General features: G+C 33.8%; 1 protein-coding gene across 1 annotated transcript in view; it reads right to left on the bottom strand.

The window, feature by feature from the left end:
• The window catches only part of sns (sticks and stones), a 147,278-nt gene that overhangs the window by 3,761 nt on the left and 119,771 nt on the right, over positions 1-23,746 (bottom strand). Inside the window, exons 4-16 of the mRNA XM_018449356.1 lie at positions 22,330-22,518; positions 15,998-16,168; positions 14,736-15,026; positions 12,710-13,009; positions 11,010-11,146; positions 10,262-10,415; positions 9,728-10,030; positions 8,689-8,964; positions 7,827-8,117; positions 6,941-7,119; positions 6,139-6,559; positions 5,154-5,306; positions 4,305-4,432 (exon numbers count right to left, since the gene is read on the bottom strand). Of these exons, the coding sequence (XP_018304858.1) occupies positions 4,305-4,432; positions 5,154-5,306; positions 6,139-6,559; positions 6,941-7,119; positions 7,827-8,117; positions 8,689-8,964; positions 9,728-10,030; positions 10,262-10,415; positions 11,010-11,146; positions 12,710-13,009; positions 14,736-15,026; positions 15,998-16,168; positions 22,330-22,518 (2,993 nt within the window). The remainder of the gene's footprint in view (positions 1-4,304; positions 4,433-5,153; positions 5,307-6,138; positions 6,560-6,940; positions 7,120-7,826; positions 8,118-8,688; positions 8,965-9,727; positions 10,031-10,261; positions 10,416-11,009; positions 11,147-12,709; positions 13,010-14,735; positions 15,027-15,997; positions 16,169-22,329; positions 22,519-23,746) is intronic.

Here is a 23,746-nt window from a genome sequence, read left to right as displayed (position 1 = left end):
TAAAATGATACATGCACTGAGAAAAATTTCTAGTTGAAAACTAGAAACATTCTAATCGTGTAAATTAAAATTCTTTTAAACCAAAAAATCTTGATTTGTTCAATTTTAATCAGAATTCCAATTAATACAATCAGTCTTTTTTCAGTGTGAGTGCAATTGAAATTTCGGAATGCAGTCCAATGTTACAATTTTCCAGTCAACAATATAAATGTAGTATAATACATATTGTATATAATATACATATTGTACGTAACAGTTACATTATTGAGCAGGAAATTATAATATTAATGTGATGTTACTAATAGTTTGTGTTCAGCGGGATAAGATAATCTATTTATTAAAGGACGCATCATTTCCACATCGTTTACCCCTTCAAAATTCAACGCGCATCGAATGGATTCCTGCATTAATTGTAGTATCGACTATTAATTGAATATATTACATTATTTTTTATTAATCTTTTAAAATAATATTTCACGATTCACGGAACGGCGTAAAGCTGCCTGCGCGCGCTTCGATTCTTTCCTAATGTCGCGCAGCATATAAAGGACGTGCCAAAACGGCGATTTATTCAGTTTATTGCATGTCGCGATGTTTACTCATCCCGAATGCGTGCGTCGCAAATGCAATAAACGGAAATGCCGAAACGACGAGTAATCATCGTGTTGTATTAACGTGTACACTCGCGCGAGATTAATCGCGTTGTTCAACGTCGCGTTAGTGGTGCGTTTCTCTTCGGTCGAGTTCTCGTCTCGCGTTATCCATTTACGGTCTATTTTATCTATTTGTTAAAAAAATTGCCGAATTTTCAGCATTAGTTATTCATTCGGAGCTTATGGTGCCAATAATTAAACAGATTTTTGCATCAATTGTGGCATTTACAAGAAATAGCTTTACTGAAATCTTGTAAAAAATTCTCTAAGAATTCCCGGATTTTTTCCAAGTATTTTTATTTAAAATTCCAGACAAGATTAGATAATTTTTTCAATGCAACTTTGAAATAAATTGGAATGCAAGTAATGCAAACGGACTAAATATTGTAAATTAGTAGAAGAAAGATATTTCATGAGATTATATCTATCATTTTCTACAATTGGAATTACCATTGTTCCTTTAATATCTGACAGTGTGCACGTAGTATTCTTTAAATTCGCGCGCGCGGTTTGTGGTGACGCGGATTCGCATGAAGTTGCTGGCGCGCGTTTCGAAACGTTGCCAACGTCACGGCGGTGCACGATACACATAAATGGCACCGAAGCGTCCACGTCGGTTCGCTGCGTCTCGCGCTACTCGCTCATCCCGATTGCTATGCGCTGCAAGTGCAATAAACGTCGGAAATGCCGACACAAACAACGAGTGAGTATCGTGTTATATTATACCAACGTATACGAACACGCGAGATTAATCGCGGCATTCGATGTCGCGTTACTCGCGCGCTTATTCTTTTCGGTCGAGTTCTCGTCCCGTGTCATCTATGGTCTATAAAACGCGGGATTTCGGCGGTAGTTATTCATTCGAAGCTCATCGCGTTAGTAATTGAATATAGATATTTGCGTCAATTGTGGCGTTTAGTAACTCAATTTTTTTTCGATAATATTTCGATCGCGGATTCGCGCGAAATTGCCGCGAGTTTAGAGTTCTTCCTTATATCACGGTGCACGTAGTGGCGTCGAAGCGTTCACTGCGTACCGCGCTATTTGCTCTCGAACAATTGCGAATAAACGTGGAAAATGCTGAAACAAATAACGGATAAGATCGTATGTATTATATCGACGTATACGATCGTGCGAGATTAATCACGTCATTCAATGTCGTTTTAAGGCCCGATCCCATCAATGTAAAAGCACAGAGTGCATAACGGATAATGTATAATACGTACGTGAAAATAAACCGATCAAAGTCTTTTATTTCCTTTTTTTTCGATGAGATAAAAGACTAATTGATTGAATTTCTTATGCTTTATGCATTATGGATATGCGTTATGCATAAGGCATAAAGATTCGTGCTCCGGCATTTAGATTAATTTTAATCTCGATTCTATTTACCCTTTATCTTTTTCTAATTCTAAAAATTTCTCTTTTTTTAATTCAAAGAATAGAATTTGCGCGCGCGGTTCGCAGTGACGAGATCCGCGTGAAGTTGCCGACGCGCGCTTCGAGTTCTTCCTAACTTCGCGGCGCGCAAAACGTCGACTCTCTATGTCTCGCGCTTCATGTTCGTTCCGAATGTGTCGCAAGTATATACAATAAACGTCGGAAATGCCAAAACGAACGACGGGTGAGCATCTGACCGTATTACATATTTAATTATAAGTACGATTGCAATTAACCGTATCGTTCTAAAATCTCAACCATATCTTTCTATTTTCAGTATTCATGGAGACTATCAAGACGCGTCACGTTATATCGGTCCTTCTAAATCGCGCATCGGATTCGATCAGGTTCGATTAAAGTATTCGATTATGAATCCTAATTAATGAGAAATATTGATTGAACTGTCTAATAGCTAGCTCGACAATTGTATTATGTGACTCGGCATGTTCGCGCGCGTTTCCGAATTTCTCGCTCGACGGTCGTCATTATGTCGCGCGTAATGAATGCCGGAAGTCGCGATCGAACGATCGATCGTCGCGTATTGCGTTATTTTTTTCGTCACGAATACAATAAACACCGGATGTGCCGTACAAAGTGGCGAGCGATCGTCATGTCCCGTTAATTAGTATTCGCGACAATAATTAGCTGTTTAGTGCTTCCAATTGACTATTATCCACCTCAGTGACTATTTCGGGCGATGGAACACCAATGGAGAAATAGCGGCAACAGTGTAACAACTGGTAAGTAAATTTGTTCGATCGTCGATTAATTAACCCGGCATTATCCTGGAAAAGCGAGTTTACCGCGAATCAGAAAAAATAAGCTATACGCGTTATATTCTCATATTACATTCTCGTACGATCGATAGTAATAAATTTGATATTTCGTGCGTGAAAAATTCGTTAATCCTATCTTTAACAGAATATAAAATAATAAAAAATAATAAAAAAATTTTTAACTAAATAAATAATAAATAATAAAATAATGAAAACCAAACAATAACCGAATAGAAACCAAAATGTAAATTTTATCAGATTTTTAAAAAAATTATTTTTGACTGAATTATTTTTGCGTGAAATATAATCTTTCTCTGAATTTATTGGTTTAAAAATTGTAAAGTATCTAGGGATTATTTACTTTCAAAAAAATAATTTTTATACATCGATAGGTATATTTTTTATTATATATGTCAATAAAGAAACATAGTCTTTTTATTTTCATTTACAGATCAACATCCTGACATTCAATTCCACGTCATTTCGGTGAGTCATATAAATTCAATTTTTTAATACCATAAAATAACGTGAAAATAAAGTTAAAACCAGCAATTTTTTTTCTTCATTGAATTTGAACATCGCGGTTATACAATTGAATTTTAACATCGTGCGCGGTTCATCATATTTTATTACTCTCTCATTACTATTCTTACTTCCATTATACACGAGGGCTAACACTACTGCGAGAAAGAAAGCAAGTATTTAATGATTAAAAAGCCAAGTTAGAGTGATTTTATGAAGAATTTATAAAACCGTAAAATCTTATTGGATTAAGATGTTGCGAGCATTTAACTAATAAGACTGTTATAATCATAGCGCTATTTTTTGAGTTTAAGAAATACGTTAGATTTACCTGAGGGTAGTTACCTTTAGCCAAACTCTGCGATCGAATGATATGAGCTCATTATGACAAATATAAGTGATGATATATTATAAAACAATATCAGAATTTTATATGAAAATGAAAGTGCTATGTTATGCCAAAGCTGCAAAAATAACTGCAATTTGAAAAAAAAACAGTAGTTTAACTTCAAATTATTAAAGTTAGCTTCGTATTCAAAAGATTTCTACAGATTTTACTGAGCACGTAAGCTGGGCCTCGCGTAGCTTTCAAATAATCAATAACTGAAATAACATCATGCTTAAATGGTATGATACACATTATATAAACGATTAAAAAATAAAATTAAAATTAACAGCAAGGGGAAATAACAGTATCGTTATTCTGCTCATTTTATTGCTTATCACAACATCTTGCATTAAGAGATAAACGGATCTGTGAAAAAAAAAAATATAGAAACCAAATGATAAAAAGGAGCGAGAGCGAGAGCAGCGAAACTAATAGGGGGAGTGGAACAGAAAAAGTGTTGCTAGAACTCAAACCTACCCTCCGGAATTACTTGTTACTAAGAACATACTGACTGATGGCACTGACCACGTAATCATTAGCGTCGAAGTTGACGTCGCTCTTCTCGTCCGACATCGAACTTAATTCGCCAGTCATGGTGTCGCCATTGACGGTGGACGGTGCATACATATCCGCGGTCTGCGACTTATTAATGCCTATTCAAAGATAACATACGTTATACATGTATGATTAGCAAAGCGAGATGCGAATAGTAAGGCTACACAGCCGCGTACAGAAGATTAATTTATAATTGAAAAAAAAAATAATATAATTTTCTTTTTTTAACTAATATATATTGCACAAGAGCAAATCGCGAACATTTTTGACAACTTATATGAACAAGAAAAGACACATAACGGTAATATTAACAAAGTTATAATTATGAATCATTATTTTTATAACTTTTGCAGTCCATATCATAGCCATATATTTATTAGTATGATTAATTAGCTTTATTTAATTGGCATAATTGAAGTTAGACACTTCCTTAAACATTTTGATTAGATTAAATGTATAATATTGTGTGTTATATTCATTTTACTTTAAAATCTCTCTTGGAAAAAATTGGCTAGAGAAGTAAACTCATCTTCTGCCATGGCTGTAGCTAAACGTTGGGCTAAATCTTTTAATTTGAAGCGCATACGCGCCAAGTATTATTGGTCACAAACTTACGAGTTTTATTTCGTTTTCGTATTATGTACCACGACATGATGAAGACATTAACGATAAAAATGATGACGGAAGTCGCTGCTAACGTATAGATATAATTCATCGGAAAGTCACCCTTTTCCGAGAGGACATCCGGCAGGTTTTCCTCGTTATTCGGGCCTAGAGAAATAAAGGAGAGAAAGAACACATGATAGATATTATATTTACCGGTACGTTGGACCTTCTTTTTCGATTTTATTGTAGCAAAGACTATGGTTGCGGCAATGAGTAGGCAAGCAGAGGCGGAAACAGTGATGATAATGACGATGATGTAGGAGGAACTATTCTCGCTTGATGTCAACTCGGTTGGTGGTGCCTCGCCTGTAACCCAAGCCAATGCCCCATCACCGGTTTATGTTATTCATGCAATGTGTCTACTGTTAGTTACACGTTCAACTTCGAAATCCTCGGCTATTGCGAATGCTGTAACGCTGCTTATTGGATTTTACAACTAGATAAGTCAAATAGCAACTAAATACTTGCTCAGCTTATATCCCCATAAAAAAGCAAGCAAGTAACTGTATTGTATTTCTACATTATAAAATAACCATAATAATGCGCGGTAGTTACATACAGTTCATATCAATTTCCAAATTATAATTGTAACTTCCATGTCAAGCCTGCAATTTATCTAACTTGGAATTAGAAGCATTTGGAAAAATACTATATCGAAAAAATTTCAAGGCTAAGCGTCACCGTATTGATACCATTGGAATGAATCATGCTGAAAATCACTGCGTTATACATATGATATTTGTATATGCTATGATACGTAATGTTCAATGTACTTTATTACAACTAACCCACGATATATAAATGCCATGCGAACATTCACGAGACGCGCTAAATATATGTAACATAATACACGATCAATCTAATTACTGAGTACAATTAATTATGTGGATGCGAGGCAATCGCGTTTAATTATGTCTCGATGATCTGCATAATGATTTAGCAAGCTGTTATTTTCTATCATGTAGTGTGAATAGTACTTAGTACTATCTAGTACAGATATTTCGCTTATGAGAAAAAAAACTATAATCTTCATGAAAATGATCTTCATGATTATGATTTCTGTTAATTACTATAGTGGAAAGCTGTTTTTGCTATTTTCGAATAGAAAAGCGATCTGTGATGTTTATCGATAACTTACGAAGCGTCTGGACTTTGAGGAGATCTGGCAAGAAACCGCTGTCTCCCTTTTCGTTGATGGCCTTTACGCTAAATACGTAATAAGTCCCTAGCGACAGGCCGGATATAGTAGCCTTGTATTCGCCGGGCACGACGTCCACGTAGTGGTAGCGATCGTCGTAATCCAGTGCTTCTCGCCATCGTATTTGATGAGATGTCGACAAGCCGCCGTCGAAACCGCGTTTCCAAATCAACGTGACCGAGTCGTGCGTATAGTTGTAGACTTCCAAGTCGCTCGGCTTGTCCGGCGGTGAAGTGACGTCCAAAAGTATATTTTCTGTCGAATGTCCTATTTTGTTTTGGGCAAGACATTCGTACTTTCCGTAATCCTGCGACCTCACGTGGTAGATAGTCAACGTTGTTTCCGAATAGAGTTCCGACAGCTAGGAAACATAGAGAACGAATTATTACTTTATCATTAAGGATGCAAATATTATTAAGACATCAAAATCAGAAAGATATTTCGAATGCGTAACTGTCTTTCGAGTGTATAGTTCTTGTAGTAATACAGTTATCATCTCTCTCGGCAAAATTTTAATTGGGTGTTGTGACCTCTTTACAACTTTTGAACTTGTAACGGTAAATATCTCCTTAACTATGTCCGACATGGAAATTCTATCAAAGCGAAATTCGTTCGAAGTTAAACGAAGAACAAGATTTACAGTACGCGATACAATACTATGGAGCCTAGGTGCTCTAAAGGAGATATACTGGTAAAGGAAGTCGTTATTTAAGAGATAAGTACATCTTATAAAGCGACTTACATCGCTGTGAGTGATACTGTATTTATCCTCGGTTGCATTCGGCAATAAAGTTTTCCCATTGAAGATCCAAGTGAAATGCGGCAATGGAGATCCTCGCGCTTTGCAGAACAATCGAACGTTTATTCCTTTGTTCGCTGCTGCCTTTCGCGTCAGCGGGGTATTCGTCATTTCTGGTTTAACTGCGCATAAAAATACCAGTAAATTCTTTATTACGCGCTTTCCGATACATGAATCGCGCGCACAAATATATTTCGAGAAGTTTCACGTATATCCCGCGCGTACATCTATAACTGCTTTTTTCTATTATAATACGATATAATTAAACGATATTTTTGCGGCAATTATAGAGTCGGTAACTTTTTATTATTAACTATTGTTAACTATTATTGATATTATATTGGCTGAAACACAATTATTGTAATAATAACATTGTAAATTTAATTATTAATATTTATAATCAGGACACTTTTCACTAAACTATTAATATAATTGTTTATTATATAAATATTAAGTTTAAATAAATATTAGTAGTCATTATATTATTAGTCATTATATTAGTAGTCATTATATTAATAGTCAATATTATTAGTCACATAGAAATTTTTCTATTTTTGTTTCAAACTTACTTGCTAAATTTATTGTTCGTGTTTACTTTTTTTCTAAAAATATAGTAACAGCTAAAACCATTACTAAATAATGTATTACAATTAAATTCATACGATACACAGCAATTAAATTACCATATGATGCAATATTTAAATTACTAAAATTATTATTAAACTGAACTCATCCAATTTTTATCATCCATTTGCGCTTAGAATTTCTTACTTAGTAATACACGGCAGTATTATCATTGTAAATAATTAAAATAAAATTCTTCACGTACAATTAGTAATAAATAGAATAGGATCCGATGTTACGTTGCCAATGCCGTTGTTGACCTTGCATCGATACTCGCCAACGTCTTCTTGGCTGGGATTTTCTATGTGAAGATACGACGTCCGATTAATGAATGATGTCGAGTAACGTCCAGGTAGCTCAGGATTCGATCCTATTTTATGCCATGTGACATACTCGTCGCCGATCGGACTGCCGTCGACTTCACAAAACAGCTTTGCTTCGATACCCGGTGGATAAACTATTCCCGACGAGGAAGTACGCTTAATTTTAGCTGGATCTGCAGGATATAATGAATAAAACGATGAGTTATGTGTGATTCACATATTAGTGAGAACAATTTTAAACATACATTAGAAAACTTTTTAAAATCATTTGATGTCTAAAAAATTCATTATAGAGGAGGAAGAGACAGAGATTAATGAGAAATTCGGCAACAAATTAGGAAAAACAATAAGAAATTGTATAAATAATAAAAATAAAATTCTTTATGTACATAATTCGTAATAAATAAAATAGGATCCGATATTACATATATTAGCGAAAATAATATATTAAAAAGATTTTTTAGAATCACTTGATGTCTGAAAAAAATAATTATGAGAGAAAGAAAGAGGTACTATAGAGAAGAGATTAAAGAAAGATTAAAATAATTATATAAAATTCAGCAAAAAATTAGAGCTAGAAAATCGTGTGAGAGACAGACAATCAGTTATGTACAAATAGATATTAAAGTTAATACAATTTTTTAAGATACCAAATACTGCTAATTTCTTTTAACATGAAATTAATCGTGATGATATTGTAATGAAATTTATTTTCAAACTGACGCAATGATATTGTTCACTTACACTGCACGGTCAAATTTAGCTGATAAAAGGTGGTTCCTTCCTTGTTCAACGCCTCGCATATGTATGTACCGGCGTCATGACGATCCAATCTTGTGATATTTAGCGTAGAACCGTGCGCAGTTATTCTCTTACCGCTGTTACCCAATGGTAGACCATCCCTTGTCCACGTATATTCCGTCGTGTTCGGATTGCCCCTTGCCGATACGGAAATTACAAAGGGCTCTCCTTCCAGGCCGGTTAATTCGTAAGGGTCCAACGGCGAGAATATTGGCTTGTCTGAGGAACAAAAAAACAAGTTCATTATGGTATTTTATTTTCGTAATTAAGCAAGATATTAAAAGAACGAATATACGTTTGATATAATTTTCAAATAAGCACATATAATATCGCGAAAAAGACGTAAATAAATCTTTTTAAAATTACTATTTAATAAAACTGTACAGCTTCATTTTTTTCGTTTATACAAAGCTTTGAATGTTAGTTATATAATTTTACTTCTTCCATTTTCTGGATATAATCATGCAATTAACAAATTTAAACAATTCATATATTGTTATTCGAACAGCGAGATTATAATTTTAAAAAGGTTGGAAAGGTTGTTAAATTTACATATCTATTTATTACCTATATAATATATATTTAATATTTTTTAATATGACGTGCGTATCAGTATATTTTTAATATGTTTTTATAACAAGCTTATAAAAATAAATAGCAGATTAATTGTTCTCCCTGCACAATCTCATCTATGCATTCTCTTCAACTCATTTGTGCTTCGATTGATTGTTATTTTGCGCCGTTGTTATTGTACAGACGAGGTATCGTGAATAAAATGCAAATAAATTTGTACCAGAGCGGAATCCAATATATTCAAGGAGATAGAAAGGGATACTACTACCGTGCATTCGCGTTCTGCGGAGATTTCCGGGTTGAATGCACTCGCACTACTCGCAGTCGGACACGATCGTGCATGAATGCTGATCTTCGCAGGTGTACAGATTATGTCGTTAAGAGCGATCTACTTAGGGTCTACACTCACATAGCACATCCAGTGTCGTAGCGTCGTGGCTAGATCTCCCCAATTCGGTGTTTTTGGCCTCGCAGGTGTACACTTCGCCGTTCATGTCCTCGGTTAAATCTAGTGTGAGCTCGACGGACGAGAGGTAGCCGCCGTGTAATCCGGGCTTGGTGCTGTTTCTGGTGCCGGGTACCGGTATTCCATTCTTCCACCACGACATTTCGGCGGCGGGATTGCTGCTGCTCGATTCGCAGATTAGGTGTCCCTCCTGGCCGGCGTGAAAATCCTGGGGCTCGCGGTTAATCTTCACCCTCTCTGGCGGAACTGAGGAGGTCATATGAAAAAGTCGACGGTTTAAAATATCATTGCGCGCCGAGATTCGCGATTCGCGACGTGAAGAAAAAGAGAGTAATTATAACATCGTTCAATCACTTCTATGTGCTAGCTTTTCTTACTGGAGAAACTTAACGTCTCTCGCTCGATCTAAGTGACCCCACGATAAAAAACACACAAAAGGGTTCTGATAATGAATATACGGGATGAGTCATATCTTACAATGGACTTTTAGCACGAGAACTTTGAGCAGGGGGATCTCGGTGGCGGAATTCGTCGCCTCGCATCGCACGTGGGCATTGTTGTCAGACGCGTTGACGAGTATCGCCAGCTCGCTCGAAACAGCGTGATTTCGCTGTCTCACTGTGCCAAGTACCTGCATTATAAGACAATGTTAACGTAACTATTTATATCCGCGGTAATGAATCTCAAAATTGATTTAGAGATCAAGATGTTTGTAAAAATTAGAAAACTTTAAAAAGTGCAGGAAACAAATCTATATAAATTGTAAGATTTTTTTAGATCAGATTTAAAATGAATAATTTTTATACGAATTACCGAATTTCATTGTTCTTTCCCCGAAATTTTTTAATTTCTATTTGAGAAAATAGAAGAATTAATGTTATTATTATTTGTAATTATTAAAACTTCAAAAAGCGAATTTTACGATTTCTGTTCAATACACTGCGAGAAATTTAAAATAACAGGATTTAATCTCCAGTTGCAAGATTGTTTCCAAATTTAATTAAGCGTCAGTCCTAAGAAAAACTCAAACGCAAGGATTGGAAAATCCATTATATTAGTAGATTGACTAACTTCCGTTATTATCATGTCTTCAATAATTGATAAAATATTTGAAACTGGAAGAAATGAGGAAAGAGTTTTGCGTTTACAGTTTCATGTCTTTTGAGTTTATGTGATAATCGGCCGCTACTAGATTCACGACGATCCTTTGTACAAGTTCACGTACCTTGCGGTCGTTTTTGTACCATGTTAACGTGGCCAATGGATTACCCGCCGTAGCGGTACACATGAGCTTCAACACTGTTCCAGCGACTACCGTCGTGCCCTCTTCGTATCCGGTGACGGTTAGTTTAGAAGGTGGATCTATAAAATCAAATAAGTAATCATAATCGGTTAATTACCGTTTGAATATTCACGCATTATGCATCTCTGACATTTGCTACACTGAGAAAAATGTCTGATTAAAAATGGACGAATCAAAAGATTCTGATTGCACCATTCAAAATTCCGGTTATCTCAACTAGAATTCTAGTAGATTTAACCAGAAAATTCTGTTTCGTTCATTTTTAACTGGAATTCCAATTAATCCAATCAAACATTTTTATCATTGATGTTATATACATATACTCATGCAGGATTTAAAAATACTTTTATCGAAAACCAAAATGCGAATATGAATGAAAGAAGAATTTATACAATATAAAAATTTTTTACACCAGGAACGAATGTGTAATAAAAAAAGAACAAACGTTTTTCCTTCATTTTTCGTCACGTTACAATACGCGCGTTTATCGTTCGTCTTCGCCTCATTTGTCGACTTCATCTCACTGTTCACTGAACATTCGGCTTATGATAATTTGTAAGGATTATTTGTTGAATTCAGTTACGCTATTGGACACGAGTGGCATTCGTTATAGTCTCGGATTGCCGAGCGCGGTATTGATTGGAGGCCACTAATTGTTTAGTATATTCAGACAGCGAATAATTTTAATGCATGTAATTACAAACTGAAAACGCAGTTGATTATACAAGGATTATTTATTTATGGCGGAAATTAATGTCGGTCGATTACGGTTGTATTATTGCGAGTGTATCATGCACGCAACATGACGTAATGTCGAATATGTTAAATGAATTCTGACCATCCGATTCACGAAATAGTGTATACGTTTTGGAACTCCGGAAAACGGTGGCGTGGTCGATTAATTTGTCATCGCGTGAAGATGTCAACGGGAACAACAGCAACAACAATATCGTTACCCAACTTTCTAAACATGTGTACAAATTGATCATTAAAAAGATTTTTTCGACAACTTGAGGAAAGCATCTGCACGCGTTATAATATTTCATTTTAGGAATGATCATTTTAACTTATCTTAGGCACAGCTTTGCTCATTTTATTACACGCATTGGAATTGGATATTATCTGTGGCAAAGAGCACTTTTAATCAAAAGTTAAAAGAAGAAATAAATCTTCATATAATGTCATTTTATATTACATTAATATGTTGTTTGCGTTTTAATTAAAAATATATTAAATGTCGGTTTCCTCTTTAACAAGAATATATCCATGAAGAGGATTAATTGCATTCGTAAATGAAGCGAAGAGCGTAAATAATGAACTGAATTTCATTTTTCGTTTTAATTATGTTAATCCCACCTCATTTTTATCTTAACGAGGATTTATCTGACGCGCGGCCGCTAAAAAATTTAATATCGACAATTGGCAATATTGAAAGGTCCTTTCATAAAATATCTCATACAGTAGTTTCGGTGTACCCAGTACGAGTCTTTGACGCGGGACGGAAATTAGATTTTCGCCGCGGGCGAGAAGCGCGATGTCTCGTTACAACTGCAATGTGCCTGCGTGATGCGCTTGTACCGAATGCCTGGCGAAATTGTATGATAGAGAAGAGGAATGCTCACATATCACGTTGATGGTGTGCGTGCCGACCACATTCTCCGTAAGCTTGGCGTTGGAAGCGTGGCAGATGACGACGATGCTGCGACTCTTGCGATTAATGCTGAACGTCACGTTCGAGCTGGTGATCCAGCCACCGTTCGGTGCCAGCTCCGTCTTCGAGGCGTTGCTCTCGAAATTATGCCCGTCCACCGTCCACTTTATATCCGCGGGCGGATTCGAGTTCTCCGTCGTGCAAATAATGAGCACCTGGTCGTCCGCCTTCGCCTCGGTCGGACCGGTGATGGTTACTCCAGCAGGCGCGACTGTAGAATCATAAAAGTAAGCGCGTGAAAAAACTCGAATTGGTTGATCTGAACGGCGGTTCATAAAAACTCACGGTGGAAATGGTAGAAAAAATGGACAGATACACTAGAATTACTTGGAATTCTGGTTAAAAATGAATGAATCAAAACTTTCTGGTTAAATCTGCTATTCTAGTTGAGACAACTGAAATTTATCTATATTCTGATATAATCAGAATCTTCTGATTCGTCTATTTTCAACCAGACATTTTTCTCAGTGTAGACATAAATACTCAATTAATTTGGAGCAAGAACAGATCCAGAATAAATATTTAGTGGATATATGCTCTCTAAATTCTTTGAAGAGAATTTCACTGAAGAATTTAGAGAGTATGTATCAGTAAAAGAAACGAAAAATACCAAAAGAAAAATAACAAAGGATATCTTAAATTATTAACTCTTCGATGCCACATACTGTAGGAATGGCACGCTTGAGTATAACATACCCAACTCAATTCGATTTTCATAAAAACTTTCATAAAAATGAACACTTTGTAAAGACCCTGTGGCTGAGATAATATTTTTTTAAAGGTTTTTAAGATGCATATTGTAAAGAATTTTTTTTCAATCGAAACGCTAGATAAAGGAATATAAGCGGTATCAAGCAAATGTATGTATCTTTACTAATAAAAAAGTTATAATCAATAGAAAAAGAATTAGAAAAGCATTGAAAAAAGAAAGCCGAGTATTCCATACTTAGAATAGCATCGAAGATTGAAATTTGAATTGTAGTCTTGATATCCTGCTAAGCAAATTTCCGGGAATCGAAAGCCATCAAGCTACATTCGAAAAATTAATATCGCTTGCTGTCGTCAATTTTCATTTTTCATGTTGGTCGTAAAAAAATGAAATATAAAGTTTACCAACAGGCTGTCAATATTTGTAACAGTACTGTCGACAACCGTTTACCCTTAATCGTAAATGTACGATAAGCCAGAGCCGTGGCATTTTCTAGCTTTATCGCATATATCACGCAAACATAAAGTTAGCAAAATTTCAATTTGGGTAACGCGAACGTAGCCTCGGCGAAAATAGAGAAGCGGAATTATTTATGCGGCTGTTCCGTCGGCAAGAGATCGTCCATACGCTGTGCAACCTTAGTTGTGCAATACTATGCTTTGCGGCAAAGTAATGGTGAGTGCCACAGACAGGCACCAGGCAACGTTAATATTCTAACACCTTAAATACATCTCAAGTATTACTCGCGAAAAATATGCATTCTACAAGAAATTGAAGAACAAAAAAGAGCAATAAAAAAAATCCATATTTTTCCATTCTTTTTATATCACCTTTTGAAATTAGCATCTGAAGTTAATTTTATATCAATTAAATCATTCTCGAAAATTATTAATTCATTAAGATATATAAATAAAATAAAATAAAATTATCGAACATATTTGTGGATAAATTAAATTAAGATATTTTGCGTTATTCATCATATTAATACAAAAAGGATTATAACATATAATTACATGGGGATTAGTATATATGCATTATTAAATGTATTAAAACTTAAAAGTCCATTAGTTCAATTAATACAAGAGATGATAATAACACGAAATTATATATGAAGGATGGGTATAACGTATAGGGAATGAATGCAGGGACGGAGGGTTTCTCGAAATGCAATTTTCAACGTTTCACCGCTACTTAACCGCACGCAATTATCGTAGGCGCGCACACTTACACAGTACGGTGAGATCGACGTGTACTTTCATGGGTTGCACACTCATGATGTTAGAGACCTCGCATCTGTAGCGGGCCTTGTCGTCCTCCGCTCGGGCGATGAACGAATACACGTTCTCGCTGACGCCTGGGCCTCTGCGATGGGCTGCTGTGACCTTCTCGTCGTTCCTGTACCAGACAATTTCCGCCTGCGGATTTCCGCCGCGTGATCGACAGGCGAGCTCCACATTTTGACCGCGTTGCACAGTCTCACCCTCGGTATACCCCTCTATGTACGGTGGACCAGGTGGATCTGCAAGACAGACGCCGCCGTTGCGCCGTTATATAGAAGCGTCGTGCTAACGAAACTTATTTGAAAATATAATCCGGATAATTGGGATCGAAAGTCATTCTCAACTCAAATGACTCAAAACGACGTACATGGATGTACATGGAAGATTTGAAAAGAGCTCTACATATACTTGCGTCCGCAATATCGCGCATTTAAATTCTGTACATATATTTGGCGAATTGTGATTCATTCCGAGGATTACATTGCGTAATAAATTCAACCTAACTTGTTAAATGAATTTCAGCAATTTGGTGAATGCTAAATAATTTTACTATTACCGCGATACATATTACAGCATATTATCTAAATTGTCAAAGTTACTCTAGTTAACCTCTTATTATTATATTTTATAATAAAAAGCATTTGCTTTTATTAATATACAAGTATAAGAATCCGCGTCAGTTTCCTGCACAAATAAAGCATTTTAAAATTAAGAATGTATTACACGTATTTTTTAACAAAATGAAAAAATTACAGATTTTTCTATATTGTATTTATATGTGTAAAAGTAATATAAAAAACTGATTTAGAATCTGGATTTAAAAAGTACATTAATAAAAAATAGACATGTCTTTAAAAAGTAATTAAAATAAAATGAGAAAATTTTAATTTAAACTATAAAATTGCATTGTTAAACATAAATATTGATCTTATTGAATTGTTTCATGTGTATATAACATTCATTTTTATACGGAAAGTATAAATTTTTAATTCTATTTTTTGCGGACAGATTATATATCTAATACATCCTTTAAGACAGCACGGATTTGAAATTAACGTCGACTCGTTTTCGTTAATATTATACGAACTCTCACTTTGTATAACGCTCACCATACGTTTCACGACAATATGTTGAGGTAATGCGTCATGACATAAGTGATGACGCGGGTGCATTTTTTTTGTAGAAAATATAATACGTTTATCGTACTTACAGAAAACGGAAAGTGTAATGGTAGCCCGCATAGGCCTATCTATGGGTATTGCCGGATGGCTGGCCTCGCAGGTGTAATCCATCCCATTATCATCCGCCGTAGGCATGATGGTAATAGAACCGTGAGTGTCGTATTTGAGCAATTCCTTCGTCTCCCCAGGCTTCTCCTTGTCTGAAACATTGTCCACGCAAATCGCGAAATAAGTACTACCTGCCACCTGCTTCTACTTTATAGCAAAATTGAAACCATTTCCCTTTGACTAGATATTACTTTTTTGTTTTACATGTTACTTGATTTCAAGAATGTGGAGTAGCAAGTTGCCATAATAAGTTCCAGTTGTTATTTACTGTTATCTAATAATAGCAACTAACCACTTTTCTTTAATGTTTTATTATTGTTTGTTTTTTATAATTGTTTAACAATTTCGAGAAAGTGCATGATGATACATTAATGTTTTATTAATTACTTTCTAAAATTTTCCGAGAGCTATTAAAAAAAATTGCTTTCAATATTTAAATTACATACAGTGAGTGTAAAAAGTATTCGTACAAACAAAATGTTTTTTAAAAAAATTTTTTTAAATAAATATTATCCAGCGAGAAATGAGTCATCGAATTAATGTCGAATCGATATATGGTAGATATAATTTCAACACGAATTTGACGTCGATTTAACGTTTAATTGACGATCATCTGAAAATTATATATACCAAAAAGATGTGTATTAATTATAGAAAATGTATCATCTAAAAAATAAACGAAAATTAAAAATTGTTTGGATGCTCCAAAGGTATTCGTAAGTCGAGAAATTTAGCTTCTAAAATCAGGAATACATGCGAAGCTCGTTTGTTTATGTTAGAACAGAATGTATTCATTGTATAAAATTGCTAATTAATGTTTATTTTCAACAAATAAGACTTTTTTTACAACAAATTTCCTTATACGAATACTTTTTGCTCTCACTGTATACTACGCGTCTTAAAATTAGAATATACTCGGCCGTATCGCATTTATTGGTATCTAAATGCCTGAATTTATAGCAATTAATGCAAAATTAATTTCAATATCGAGCGATATCGATTCTTGATCGTGACTTCAATCTCTCGATTATTTGTAGGAATTGTCAAATTAATTCAAGATTTACGAAGAAAGTTGAATTATTCACAAATGACGCGCACAAAGATAATTTATATTATAGTCGCGAGTATACGCAACGTTACGCGAGAAAGATACGCGTATTCGCGATATGAATCTCTTTTTAAATCTCCGTTAAAAGCTTCGGACAAGCTTTCACAGCGAAAGCGCGACGCATGACTCTTTATTCCGCGCGCTGCAATCCACACGGTTTTTGGAGACACAAACGCCGGAGATACAAACGCTCTCAACGGGGTTTGACTGGCTGCGTAATGGTCGAGGAAAGATTGCTGCTAGAATGACGAGCGAGTAAAGCATCGTAACAAAGGAAACAACGACGATCGCGATTTATTTCTGCACGTAGACTTGCGTTTCACGCTGTTCGCAGCTTTGCTGTTGTTAGATAGAGCGCATCTAATAGCTTTATATACTGCAAATCCAAGTGTGTACACTACAAATCCAAGTGTGTAAAAAGTGACTTCAATATATGTGTGTGATTTACTTTTTTGTGTAAAAATGACACTGTACTACACGTTTAAATGTGTAAATCCATTTCTGTATGCGATAGAATGTTATTTTTACAGGGAAAACTAATCACACACATATATTAAAGTCACTTTTTCTATACTCGGATTTGCAGTGAAATAAGTGCCTTCATATGAGTGTAATGTAGTTTTTTTACTAGTTAGAAAATGTATGTTAAATTTAATACATTTTATAAGTCCCAAACAGTTCATTCACATTTTTTAGTTAATTTAATACAAAATAAATATGCCAAAAAGTAACATAAATATTATGTAAAAAATGAATACAGTAAATATAACACTGACTACAATTTGTAAGCAAATTTTGTGTGTGTGTGTGTGTGTGTGTGTGTGTGTGTGTAGTATAGCGAGCGCTAAGACAATTTAGCTATATATTTCTCACCCCTTTTTCTTATAAAGATACATTAAATAATATTACGTTGACGTCGAATAAAACATTAAAAATATTAGATATCTTACGAGGCAAAAAAAGAGGCAATTTTTATTGCGCAAATGAACAGAATTGTCGTATTTTTCATAAAAGCAGCCTATTCATGCCTACAAAAGATAAGTTCATGGATGTCACGATTTTCATTATGGCGAATTACAGAATTTAAATATTATTTCCTGTTTTTAAAACGTATTATAAATTGCAACGGAATTGATGTTCATGTTACACCGAAAGGGATAATATTAAAATATGTACGTAATGTAAAATAATATCAAAATACTCATTTTAACTTCAATCAAATAATCCGCTAAATGTAAAGAGCAAATTTGTTTTAAATACCTACAAATTCATCACAGTCTGCTTACGTGTATTTTCCAATAATAAATTCGCGTTACGCGATAATAATCGCGATGTTCGTAGAAGTGCGGACTTTTCTTCTCCATGCATTTCATTCGGGTCGAATATACACAGAATTCACGAAACATATGCAGCTAAATTTCTATAATATATTGAACCAATTATACAGTTAATTAAACAATAAAACGGCTACTAGAGTTTATGTAAAACACTGCAATGATATTCTAATATTTTTATACGACACTTTTATGTTTATTATAATTTCTTTAATCAAAATTATTTGATGCTATGTGACGAGTCTACATTTTGTAAAATTAAGTCATCTCTATTATCCTTTCTTTTATCTTTCCTTTTTCTATTAGATTAATATTTCATCAACGACAAGAAATAGCAGTTTCTGCATTCATTGGATATTCATTCGTTCATTCCTGTTCATCGAAATAGTTAATGAAACGTCTTTATGCATCACGTTTCGTAGAAACTTTTCTTATCTACTTTCGACGACTACGAACTTTGCAAAAATTTAGTCAGTATTCATTTCACGAACACCCTGTGCATCGTATAATCGTATCGCATCGCGTCGCGTCGCATCCCTTTTCATCTCGTCTACACTATTTATCGATGTTCTTATCGGGATATATTTTAACCCTGCGCGCCGGATGGTGGTAAAACGGCGCTCCGGCCGATGCAATCGTTTGATGTCTCGTCGGGTTGTCTCCGGCCGAATGTAAAAACACAAGCGGTAGCGCGAGCAAGAGACGGGAATGTCAATTTCGGTAGTTGGAGCGCGGCCAGAGTTGTGTGTCACGGAATCGATCGAAGATGCACTTGGCAACTGGAAGCGGCGCTAAGAGGGAGAGGCGTCTCGACGCCCGCCATCCCAATCTTTTTCCCACTTCTATGCGCGTCGCGGTGAGCGTCGCCCGAACAGCTTCCTATGCGAGATTATTTATTCGCCTCTGAATATCGTGCACTAAGCCGAATCTAGACTGAGCGAAACGTGCGCGAACGCGAACACGAATAAACAGCTTACTTCAATGAGAGTGATCGGTACAGTCAGCTATTCGCTAAGGTTTATTTATTCATGCTTGTTCGTGCTCGCTTGCTTAGTTCGGATCCTATCTTAGTGCTGTATATTCACGGTATTTCGTCTAGTTTGCAATTACGACGAATTTGATTAACTCAGAGAATATAAAAGATCGTAAAGAACGTAGTAAAAACGGTTTTTAGACGTCTGAAAGATTTGGGAATCCTTTAAATGCCTTTTACGTCTTTTTCTGAGTCTTTGGATTACTGCAAGAATCTTTTATACAATTCATGCATTTAATTCGCTTTTATGTGTTGAAAGATAAATAGAAAGCTCTCTTCTTTTTCAATTTTTTTCTCTAATTACGAAAATATAAAAATACAGATAAAGAAATATGTATATATGTTAGAATAAAATTGCTTCGGGTCAATGAAGCAAATCCTACTTTTTAAATGACGTAAAAAAGTCCGTGTATTTTCTTATTGTCATCGACATGTTTATTATAAGTGCATATTAATCTATTGATATTAAAAGATATATTGACATATTTTTAGGATTACTTATTGAAATATCCTTAACAAAATGTGTTTTTTTAATAATTCTTTACCCAAGCAGAATAACAATTCACGATAACGTCAAAATGATATTAAAATGAATCGGAAATGATTGAAAAATGATTTTTAATGATCATTTTGGAGTCATTTTGATATCATAATGACTTGTTGTTCTTCTTGAATAGATTCAATAATTGTTATTGACTTTGAAGAATTATATTATTAAAAAAACACATTGTACATTAAAAACACATTATAGATATTTGAAGTAAGTAATCCCAAACATCAATTCCACGTCAATTTTAATATCTTTTTATCTTAACTAACCAAGTTAAATTCTATTAAATTAAAAAGTAAAACCTATGTGTGTGTGGTACTATCATTGTTATTTACTTATTAACTCTAACTGTATGTATCATTTATATAAAAGATTTGATATCAACAACTGGCGCCAAGTTAAATTCCACAAAATTTTACGAATCTGAATTTGTATGTGAAAAGTTACAGATCTGGACTTTGCGTCGTAATATCTCCGCTCGTAGGGCACGTAGAACAAAAATAAAAACACTTTTATTATATATTCTGAGTGGATGTAATCGATTGAGCACACTTAGAACTCCGGACAGCCGTTATTGAGATCCAGTAATCTCGGTCCGGTGCAACTCACTGGTTCGCGTAAAGGAGGCACGACAGTGTCGCTGCGCTTGGCTTAACCAAGCCGAGACACTACCGTGTCTTCAGAAAAGTGTTTTCAAACTTTTAGAAAGTACGTGAAGTATACGTTGAACTTGTCGATAATTTCTGTTATCGCTTACTTTACAGTATCAATAACACAGTTGTCAGTTATTTATAATAAAAGAATTTAATCAATCTTTCTGATATTTCAAAATTCAATGTAAAAAGAAATTAATACATTGAAAAAAAATTTACCAAATCTTAATATATATTTCTTTATAGTATATTAACAGAAGTAAAAATTTATTCATATTAAATTTTACTAAAAAAAATAATTAAATAATTTAATTAACGGTTCTTGTACCAAATAAATATGTGTTTACATTTAGTAAATATTTACTTAGAAATATTTAAATAAATATTTAATAAAATTTAATTTTCTTTCAGTATATACACAGCATAATTATTGACAATTATGTTCTCCAGAAAAGTGTTTTCAAACTTTTAGAAAGTACGTGAAGTATACGTTGAACTTGTCGATAATTTCTGTTATCGCTTACTTTACAGTATCAATAACACAGTTGTCAGTTATTTATAATAAAAGAATTTAATCAATCTTTCTGATATTTCAAAATTCAATGTAAAAAGAAATTAATACATTGAAAAAAAATTTACCAAATCTTAATATATATTTCTTTATAGTATATTAACAGAAGTAAAAATTTATTCATATTAAATTTTACTAAAAAAAATAATTAAATAATTTAATTAACGGTTCTTGTACCAAATAAATATGTGTTTACATTTAGTAAATATTTACTTAGAAATATTTAAATAAATATTTAATAAAATTTAATTTTCTTTCAGTATATACACAGCATAATTATTGACAATTATGTTCTCCAGAAAAGTGTTTTCAAACTTTTAGAAAGTACGTGAAGTATACGTTGAACTTGTCGATAATTTCTGTTATCGCTTACTTTACAGTATCAATAACACAGTTGTTAGTTATTTATAATAAAAGAATTTAATCAATCTTTCTGATATTTCAAAATTCAATGTAAAAAGAAATTAATACATTGAAAAAAAAATTTACCAAATCTCTTAATACATATTTCTTTATAGTATATTAACAGAAGTAAAAATTTATTCATATTAAATTTTACTAAAAAAAAAAAATTAAATAATTTAATTAACGGTTCTTGTACCAAATAAATATGTGTTTACATTTAGTAAATATTTATTTAGAAATATTTAAATAAATATTTAACAAAATTTAATTTTCTTTCAGTATATACACAACATAATCATTGACAATTATGTTGAATATAATAAGCAACAAATATCACAGTATGGTAGGATAATATTAGATGTATGTAGGATAATTCAAAAACTCGCTTTTACGCGCAAATGGGAAAACTATTTATATTCAGTCGTGAAATTTAATTAGACGATACCGTTTTATTAGATCAAAAATGCGCTTATCTGTGCATACGTATAATGCGGCGGTCATTTAATCCTCGTCGCGTAATAACTATGATATATTCATTCGCGCGCGGGATTATCGTAATCGAATATCAACGTGCGTAATAGGATAGCGTAACTACTTACCACCCTGGATGGAGATTGCGGCGATAGTGGTGTCGCCGCCCTTGATCTGCGTGTTTCCGCGGTACCAAATGATCGAAGCGGCCGGTTTGGCTGCGCTAACGATACACTCTAAGCGCCGCGATTCGCCCACCTTCACCTCGATTATCTGTTTCTTCGGGTGATTACTGATTGCCACCTTCTGCGGAGGCGCTGGAAATTGAAAAAGCGTATTTTTAATCCATTTGAAATTACCTCACCATTTAATATTTTTAACAAGAAGAAAATCTATATTTAAAGCGAAAATCTATATTAAAATCTATCGTATAAGAGCGCGGTAAGAAATATATGATATATATTTTCATGAATGGTATATTTTCGTTGATAGGATTATATTGAAATCCTTTTTTATTATTTATTTATAACATATAAAATTCTTAATTCAGAAATCATTTTAATTCATAAGGAAGTAATTTTTTCTCTATTATAATAAGTTTCACGCGTCTCAGTATATTGTGCTTTTTTATTGCTTTATTGATTTACTACTTTATTAATTTAAGAAATAAAGCAACTTTCCCCAACTAGCGAACGTAGGTATACCACATGTTAATATCCTAATTTGCAATCGATTTACTTTTAATGAAAACCGAACACCGTCATTTTTTATAATGTTTCAATATTCGATATTAAGGTAATTAAATCTTAAATTAAGACTCTACTTAAGCCCACTTAATTAACAGGAAGTTAATTAAGGAATAAGATCCTCTTATCTATTAGTCTCGAATTTTGCTTCATAGGAGAATTTATTTTCACTCCTTCGGAAAATGTATATCGGCATTTTATATACAAGATGTCTCACTGTATAATAATTTAATAATGAACTCTGAAGCGAGTTAGAATTGAAATTATTCTAATACAAAAATGAAGTTGCAATTCGTTCTTAAGTTACAAGCGATCGAAGTTGGCCAATGCTACGCATAAACTTTGCATAAAATTTGATCCGTAAATGCTCGATCTGATACTTATCTATTTTGCTGATTTTTTGAACAGCTCAAGTTATTTCCGCAAAAATATTTTTTCGTTCGAAGTAATGTAAACGCTTTTCGAACAAATTTACATGTAATACGCAATATAATGGTCCGTTTATTCACTGAAAAACGAATCTGGTAATATCTATCACATTGAGTGAAATAATTTCAATCAAATGTTTGGTTAATATAATCAAAAATAACTTTACTTTTCTAAGTATTTACTTTTCTAACAATAAATAAGTATTATCGAACACACACATAATAATATAATTAATCGTTTTTGCTGATTCATATTAAATATTTAAAAAAGTAAAATTATATTTGGTTTTTATTAACTGAACATTTGATTGGAATTATTCACTCAATATTTAATTAAATATTACCAGATTTTTTGTCAGTAAATAAACTGA

Source organism: Mycetomoellerius zeteki, unplaced genomic scaffold, assembly GCF_001594055.1.
Source record: "Mycetomoellerius zeteki isolate Tzet28-1 unplaced genomic scaffold, Tzet1.0 scaffold244, whole genome shotgun sequence".
Lineage (NCBI taxonomy): Eukaryota > Metazoa > Arthropoda > Insecta > Hymenoptera > Formicidae > Mycetomoellerius > Mycetomoellerius zeteki.
This window is presented reverse-complemented; position numbering and strand designations above follow the sequence as displayed.